This window comes from Octopus bimaculoides, chromosome 29 (assembly GCF_046866305.1).
Source record: "Octopus bimaculoides isolate indiv1 chromosome 29, ASM4686630v1, whole genome shotgun sequence".
Lineage (NCBI taxonomy): Eukaryota > Metazoa > Mollusca > Cephalopoda > Octopoda > Octopodidae > Octopus > Octopus bimaculoides.
The window spans coordinates 6,728,022-6,737,782 of NC_142956.1; the positions used below are offsets into that span (position 1 = coordinate 6,728,022).

The 9,761-nt window shown below is 35.9% G+C and overlaps 1 protein-coding gene across 1 annotated transcript in view; it reads right to left on the minus strand.

Moving 5' to 3' along the window:
- Positions 1-4,184: 4,184 nt before the first annotated feature.
- LOC106873888 (uncharacterized) overlaps positions 4,185-9,761 on the minus strand; it is a 173,194-nt gene continuing 167,617 nt past the window's right edge. Inside the window, exons 73-74 of the mRNA XM_089345360.1 lie at positions 6,701-7,095; positions 4,185-5,300 (exon numbers count right to left, since the gene is read on the minus strand). Of these exons, the coding sequence (XP_089201486.1) occupies positions 5,254-5,300; positions 6,701-7,095 (442 nt within the window). The 3' untranslated portion in view covers positions 4,185-5,253. The remainder of the gene's footprint in view (positions 5,301-6,700; positions 7,096-9,761) is intronic.

Sequence of the window (9,761 nt, forward strand, 5' to 3'; positions counted from 1 at the left end):
AAAACATAAAAAACAGACAGTGTTGGAACTCTTTTAAGCAAAATAATATATATATATATATATATATATATATATATATATATATATATATATATATATATATATGCAGATACATGTATTTTTTGAAGACGGCCTGTCGAAGTTCATATTTATCGCTCGTAACAACGACGTAAATAATTTTCCCAATCAGTTAACCTAAAATTGTAATGTTACGAGTGGGATTTCCCACCAAGATTGACAACCGGTGTAGATGCGTTTACGTCCCCGTGATATTAATAGACTTAACAAAAGTACTAGATATACAAATATATTTACACATGCTTTCGTTTGCAGACAGGTATGAATACATACTTACATATGTATGAGTGTGTGTATATGCATACGTATATATCTATATATATATATATATATATATATATATATATACATACATACATAAAGAGATGTACGTAACAAGTATATACATATAAACGTATATATCTATCTATGTACATATACACACACACGTACGCACTCTCCCTCACACACACACGCACACACACACACGCTCACACACACGCACACACACACACACACACACACACATATATATGTGTGTGTGTGTGTATATATATTGATAAAGATATTGATCACGGTGGTGATGATGATGATAATGGTGATTATGAAGATGTGTGTTTACCACCACATTGTACTACTACGTCGCTCCTTATGCATTACAATTATTCTGATGCATTGTAGTAGGCGAGACACACAAAGCAGTGACAGGTTGTTAAAGTATGTTCTAAATGTTAAGTCAAGTGAAAAAGCAACATACCTTTCGTCTTAAAATAGTCACCAATCCTCTTTTCAAAATAATTCACACAGATCTTTCTCGCTCTCTAATAAAAATTAGCATTATTCAGCGTTTGTATAGTGGTGACGGAAAAAATCACACCCGCACATATACATTCGTAATACATACTTGCATACATACAAACATACATACACACACATATACATATATGCATACATACACATTGTGAAGCCACAGGATCGTAGATATCATAGACACTCGTAGGAAGGAGTACACGTAGAATGTCCCAGTGAAAATATCAATAAAATGTAAACATAATAGACCGGACATTTTTGTTTAGGACAGAGAAGCGAATCTGTGTACAGTTGTGTAAAACTAAAGTTCAGCAAAAAAGAAAATACCTACATTGAACTATTGTAATCTGTAATTATTGGGGCATTGACATATGTAATACACAGCCTAATCTTTAGAAATTAGGCTTCTTATGACCAGAAAAAGGAGAGAGCTGTTTGGAAAATTACAGACAAGCCATGACGGGATCTGTTAAAGTCTAAAACTTTCCAGACATTCATCATTTAAGTATACAGGCTCATATCTAGATCTGCAGCTATATGCATGCATGAGAATACATACACAAAACAATATATATACATCTGCACGTATACTGATTTTAAATACTGTGTATATACACATACATACACAGGAAAAAATACTCCGTTGATGCTGAAATTCCAATGAAGAATCCTTGGATCTAGGTTAGAATCCAGTTCACCCTTTACTGGCAAGAAATGTTCAAATAAAACCCAATAATTAGATAAATAAAAAAATATACATACATACGCTCTAGTATGAATGTATTCATACATGCATGTATTCACGAGATATGTACGTATTTAATCCTTGTATTTTTTTAATAATTAATGCTTTTGACTGATATGTTGAATCTCGATGTAAGATATTACAATAGTTTCTTACAGACTTACAAACATCCTCTTTATTCTGCATCCTCTTCGATAATTAACACCTTCAGCCTTGAAGAAGCCTTGTCTCTCTCGGAAATAGGCGATGGTTGCGACAGGAAAGGCATCCGTGTGCAGAATATCTGGATAATGAACTCACTTCGACCATGTAATTATGAATTGGTGCTGGTTATAATAATGATGATGTTGATGACGACGACGACGGCAACGACGACGATGACGACGACGACGACGACGACGACGACGATGATGATGGTGATGATGATGATGATGATGATGATGATGATGATGATGATGATGATGATGATGAAGGCGTTTTATTGTCAGCTGTTCGAGCCCATTGCTCGCCAGCTTTTTCTGGCCTCATTTTAAAGTGTTATACTCAATAAAAGTGAATTCTGTTCGTGATTGAAGCCTGCTACGTATTTTACGTTTCACTTTTGCCGAACTGCTACCTTATGTGTATACATACATACATACATACATACATACATACATACATGCAGACACTGATTAATACACACACACATATCGAAGGCTTGGCTGTGTGGTAAAAAGCCTCCGTCCCAAACACATGGTTCCGGATTCAGTCCCACTAGGCAGCAACTTGGTTAAGTGCCTTCTCCTATAGCCTCGATCTGACCAAAACCTCGTCAGTGGATTTGACAGACGAAATCTGAAAGAGCCCTTCGTGTGAGTGTATATATATGTGTGTGTGTGTGTGTGTGTGTGTGTGTGTGTGTGTATGTGTGTGTGTGTGTGTGTGCGTGCACACATATATATATATATATATATATATATATATATATATATATATATATATATATATATACACACACATACATACATTAAAAGCAGAGACAGCCAGCGTTCCCTGGGATTGAAATCGTTCCTTATATGTTGGAAGATAAAAGTAAAATATTTTGTATGGAAATTTGTTATTTTTAGTTCAATTTATACTTCAATTGGGAAATCAAATCTGAATTAATAATAGTAATAATAATAATAATAATAATAATAATAATAATAATAATAATAATGATAATAATAATAATAATAATAATAATAATAATAATAATAATAAATGAAAATTTAAAAAATTACCACTTTTATAAAGTGAGATAAATTCTGTTACATATGTTGAAGGAGATTATGTAAGAGCTTCTGGGTGAACAGCATCCTTTGTTTTCTGACTTGGAACAAAGACAAATAAGTCTTGGAAACTACGAAAATTGAAGCAACCAACATAAAGTTGACCATGAGAAAAACAAGGCTCAATTAAGAGCAAGCCAGTAGATTTGAAATTCTCACCTGGAGCTTTTTAATAGACATTGCAAAGCAAATTCACAGTGGGAATTGTGTTCGTTTGAACTGAAAAGGCATGTCTGTTGATTTGATTGGAATCTTTGAAATGAAAACCTCTTCTATAGACGCACATCCACTGATGATAGCAGCTTCAATCGCATTAGACGATAATGCCTTTGCAATCAACCTTGACCCATTGCATAATTTAAGAGGATCTAAATTACTTAGAAACACTATTATGACTCCTATCTTCAGCTTGATTTTCATCAAGCACTGAATCAATTGATTTAATTTCCTTAATGACTGTCGGTATCTTATTCATTAATTCATGGTTAATCCTTACTGGTGTCTCATTTTTTAAAGCAAGGGTTGACCTTTCACTCAACCATTTATGTGAATTATAATTATTACTTAAGCCTGGAAATACCCTGTTCTTCAGTTCAGCTGGGAAAGTCACCAAGATAGTAGTATAAATCAAAGTGCACCTTCTTATGTTCTAACTGGAGGAGCCATGTTGTAAACTGTTCTGCACACTGGTCCCCATGTAATAACGTTCGCACGATAGTATGAAAGGAGAATTTATGTACATTATTCGAGGGGTGTGGAGAATCAATGCATGCTTCTGTTTCCTCCGATCTTGTTAATCTCGAAATGACTAGAAATGTCTGTCTGAAATCTCCTGATAAATCTAATATAACTCTTTATTGTTGCCTCATGTCCTGTAAGGTCTTCTCAAGATCTTCCATTGCACCTCCATGTGACATGGTGCATTCATCCCAAATCATCCGTTGGCATTGGTGCAACACTTCTGATCCTGAAACTTTGCTTATGTTACAACTTGGACTTTAATTTGTGACCAGGTTTAGCGGTAATTTAAAAGCGGAATGAGCTGTTCGTTCTCCTGGGAGAATACTAGCAGCAATACTAGATGAAGTTACAGCAACTAAAATTCATTTTGTTGCCTTACTTTGGAGAGAAGCAATGTTGTTATAAACGTTTTACCTCTGTCACCAGGAGCATGAAGAAAGAAAATTCGTCCCTTTTGATAAAAGAAATGTCATACATAAGAATAAAGGCATCCAGACAGGAAAGAAGATATAACTGTATGTCATTACAACCGCTGTACAGTTTATTTTATAATACCATATCAATATTTACATTGGTAACATTGCTTCCAATTATGGTATTTTCAATTAGAAACTGTTCTTTCATAATATTCATAAACATTCCAACTAAGACATGTCCTAGGTGAAGAAAAGACAGTATTGATATGTTCATCATTGTGTGTAAAGAGATGAGAAAGGTTTTTCCATGTATCAGTGATAACATTATTGTTATTATGCTAGAAATATATAAATACGCAGACTATAAAAGAAAATTTTCCTCACACTCTCATGTCCTATACAAACATACGCATCCTGAATGCTACAGATATTTTTTCATGTATCTATGCATATTTTATTGTGATGTTTACTGTATGTGTCCCATCATATTGGTGATCGTGTTGTTAGTCAAATCTATATTTTTTATATGATTATACCTTCCTTCCTAATTACATTTGGTGTCATCCCCTAGAGTCTTCATTTGAAAGGAAAAACAGTTTACTTGTAAACGTTTTCTATTTGTATTAAATAAGCAGTATCATTTTATTTAAATATTTCGCTCCAGAAATAGTCTTTTACTCACAAATGCAATAAGGTGTCGTGGGTATGGTTGTGAATGAAAGAAAAGAAAATAAATGAGAATTTTACCTGAGAAAATCTGAATAAGTTGTTTTCATTAATTATGCTCCTATGTGTATTTTAATTTAAACAATAGCTATTAATGAAAGAAAAGATATATTGAGCCCTTTTAATTACTGGGTCTCTTATGCTAAAAAGGATTACATTTTTGGAAGGGATAGTATGAATTTAATAAGTTGTGTATATGTAACTATATTCAGTAGCGAAGCCTGCGGAATTTCCACTAGGTTTTACCATTTTATATAATTTTGTCATTTCTTTCAGTTGATCCATTCATCATTTGATGGTTAAGGAGAATATCATTTGCTAATCTTTATATAACAGTCATATTTTAATTCATATAATTCAAAATAAGTAATATATTTTGTGGATTATCCTCGTTATTGTTCTAATCAATGTTTTTCTGTCTCTTCACAGATATTTGTTTTTATATTTATATTTGCGGTTTCGTTTCTGCTGTTCTATTACCAGAACTTGAACCTGGAAACACAATAAGAAAACTTATGTAAAATATTAATTTTCAATGTAAAAATTCCATAGCCCTTATATTTTATATATAACCCCTGTTGCCATCTACCGTTTTCCCATACGTTAAGATATTATTACATGGATGAATCATGGATGACCAACGCAATTTATTTTGAAAACATTAGTTACAGAAACAAGTGGTGAGAATTTAATTATCAGGGCTACGCTTAAAATACTGGTAATATTGGTTCAGGAATATTTTCCAGAACAACTGGTCAACTTGACAGGGCAAATATGAGAGACATCTTTGTTCTATTCTGTGGATGTATGTTTTACGTAGATCTATATGTGGCAGTGTATTACATGGTTCTATTTATGTCTGTTTAGATTTGACATTGATCTCTAGTAATACATAAATTTTACGGAGGTCTATCTTCTGCAATGTGCAAATTTTACATGGATCTCTCCGTGGCAGCATGTACATTTTCACAACGATATATCAATCCATCTAACTCACTTCACTGTCTCTCCTCTTCTTTTCTGTCTGTCTTTCTCTCTCAACGATTACAACGAAGACAGTTCCAGTTCATTTGATCAACGAAAGAGACTGCTCGTGAAACTAACGCACACATAAGTGAGCTCTGCACACACACACACACGTAACCTGAACGTAGTTATCAGGAAGATTTAGCATAAAACAGAATGCCAGCTGATTGGACTCGGGTAATATGAAATAGAGTGTCTTGCTCAAGATCGAAATGCACCGTTGGTAATCGAACTCACGACTTTACGATCGTAGCTGAATGCCCTAGCTACGAAGCCACGCGCCTTCTTATGTCTCTTTATGCATGTATATATAAATAGAAAGATGCATGATTCTATATACTTATATGTTTGTGTATACACACACACACACACACACACACACACACACACACACACACATATATATATATATATATATATATATATATATATATAAAATAAAATTAGGGATGAAACTTCCAATTTACAGGTAAAAACTCAATCAAATTCAATTTATTAAAAATTAAAATTAAATTAAGTTTCACAGTATAAAATATATATGTGACAGTGGATTTTCATCGATGAGTTCATGAACCTTAGTTCTTTTCCCTAAAACTATATATATATACATATATATATATATATATGCATACGTACATACATACACACATGCGTACGTACGTACATACAAAAATACATGCATACATACAGATGAAGATGGTGACAAGAATGGAGTTGGTAATTATTATGATGTCTATCCTGTCCTAAAAGCGATGATGTTGACAATGGTTGACTGGGTAGAAATGGTGTTTGTGATTAGCCCCATTATGACATATTAACCCTGGTTGTGGTGGTGGCAGGAATAAGAAAGATCAAATTGCACTTACTTTTATTGGTTTTTACAACTTTACTACTGGCTTTCTCTTTCTTTTGTTTACAAAAACACTTGCAAATGACGTCCCTGGTATCTTTCTTGTATATACAGTAGAATATAAAGATAAACATTCCTTGAAAGGTATTGAAGATGACAAAAAGAATTTCAAACACTCCTGCTGCTTCCCCAACAGCGAAGAATGCAAAGACCCAGGATAACCCGAACAGGAAAATCAAACCAACAACACCAAAAACACGTAGTTTTCTGGTTTTGCATTGAAGCAGCTTCTTACTTTGTATTACGATAATGCGCCAGATAATGATAAGAAACATGGTGAAGTTGAAGACGACAATAGTCACAACGGGAGCCAGGAAAGCAGCATAGAAAGGTATCCCGGATAACCAACAACTGCAAGTAAATACAAAAATCAATTGAGGAAGGAAATTTATCAAATGTTCAATCAATAAATATATGGGTCGCGGAAGAGTTAGAGAGAGAAGTGATTCTGAGCTAAAATGAAACAAAAGACAAGCTCAAAGTTCCAGTGAGTCACATAGTTATGTACAAACACTAACGCATTCCTATCGAATATTTCAATATCCAGACACTTTAAAACACCACTATCCTTCAATATATATATATACATATATATATATATATATATATATATATATATATATATATATATATATATATATATATATATATATATATATTTATTTTTTTTATTTACTTTTTTTATTTATTTATGTGTTTCAGCCAAGTGGCTGCGGTCATGCTGGAGCACCACCGTGATTTTCACGTTCCTTGCATGGCTCTTCTCTCCCACCTGACATGGTCCAATCAAGAGTTTTGATGGCACATCTGATGTATAAGAGAATTTGACACAGCTGCCCTAAACTGCGTCTCATTACGAGCCATTGGTTCGTCTGGTATCGTGGAGAGGAAAGCGTCAAGTTTTGTCTTGAAGACCTCCGCATCCATGTCTTGCATGTCTCTCAAATGTTTTGGCAGGGCATTGAAGAGCTGAGGTCCTCTGAAACCGAGGCTGCTGCAGTATCTCGTTCTTATGTGAAATGCAGTGGACGGTACCTTTGGCACCATGCAGTGGCGACCCGTGCGGGCATTCCTGTAGTACTTGATACCAAAGTTTGGCACCAGTCCTTCCAGTATTTTCCATATGTATATTATTACATATCTCTCCGGCATGCGCTCCAGGGAGTAGAGACCTAGTGCCTTCAGTCGCTCCCTGTAGTTCATCTGTGGGACTGTGGCGATCTTTTTTGTATAGTGCCGCTGAATTGCCTCGAGTTTTGCTGTCCGCTTAACACTGTGTGGTGACCACAACTGAGAGCAATAGTCTAGGCGGCTCAGAACAAATGTCTTCCATAGAATTAACATGACTTTTTGATCCCTTGTACGGAAAGTCCTCAGTATCCACCCTGCCAGTTGTCTGCAATTTGCTGTCAACTTGACAATGTGCATGTGAAATGATGCATCACTACACATGTTGATGCCCAGATCTCTTACTGTTTGTGGTTCTGGGATTGCAGTACCTCCAGGTCCTGTGTATGCCAGTTGGGAGGTGCTTGTGGTCTTGTAGCGCAGTACTTGACATTTTTTTGCATTGAACTGCATATTATTTTGCTCTGCCCACTCATATATTGCATTTAGGTCATTCTGCAGGCTTACAATATCATCAGGATTCTTTATTGCCTGAGATATCTTTGTGTCATCAGCATAGCTAGTGACAGTGGCTCTCCGAGTGACCGTGGGCATGTCCAAAAGGGCCACTATGAACAGTAGTGGCCCCAGAACAGTTCCCTGTGGAACACCGCTCAATATCTGTGTTTCCCTAGATAGTTCTCCATTGGCTGCAACTGTCTGACTTCTACCATTCAGGAAGTCATGCAGCCACTCTCCTAATTTACCAGCTATGCCAAGGTTTCGCAGCTTGTGACATATCAAGCCATGATCAACTTTGTCAAAGGCTTTTGCAAAGTCGAGATATATCACATCAACATTTGAATGGTCATGTAGCTGCTTCAGGACCCAGTCATAATGCTGCAAGAGCTGCGTGAGGCAGCTTCTACCTGGACGGAAACCATGCTGGGTCTCATTCAGCAAGTCATTTTCTTCTAGGAACGCAATCAATCTCCTTCTGACAATTCGTTCCATGACTTTGCTAATATGTGAAGTCAGAGAGATGGGCCTGTAGTTTCCAGCCTCTGCTCTGCTTCCACCTTTATGGATAGGACATATGGTGCCTTCCTTCAGCGTTTTGGGAAGTTTACCATTTGCAAGGAAACTCTGGAAGAATATCCGGAGTGGTCCTGCTAATTCTTGTGTACACGACTTTAAGAGGACAGCTGGGAAACCATCGGGGCCAGTTGCCGAATTTGAGCTCATTTCATTTATGGCAGCTATCCCATCTTCCTCTTCAATGTCGATGTAGGTAATGGATGCAGTCTTTTTCTGCTGAGTGCTATTGTCAAAGAAATCAGCTGGGTTCTTTATCTGCATGTGACTCAGAGTAGAGGTGAAGACACTCTTGAATTGTGTACTGAGCACTTCACTTATCCATGTGGGATCTGCAGTCAGTGAGCCATTAGGCAGGAACAGGGGTCCTATCTTATACTGCACAGTAGCAGTCTCCTTTGCAAATCTATAGAAAGCCTTGGGGTTTGTTTTTATGCTTTCTACTGCTCTCTTTTCCTTCTCTGCTCTCTCCTTTTCATGGGAGAGTTTAATTTTGTTTTCTATTTCTAACAGTGTTAGTTTTAATTTAGCCCTTTTCCTATCCTCCAGTTCTCTATTTAACTGGTTTGAGACCGTTGTTCTTTGTCTCATAAGGATTTTCCTGCCTCTAGGAATTCTATTGGCATGTTTGCTGGTCTTTCTATATGGCACGTATTTGGTCCATATGTCTTGTATGGTTGACATAAAATGACTTAGTTTGAGGTCATTGTCTTGTATAGAAAGGCTGTCATGCCAGTTTTGATTTCGAATCACTCTGCGAATTGACTTCCAGTCCGCCCCGTGGAAATTCAGGTTGGATATTGCTTGAGTCCTCT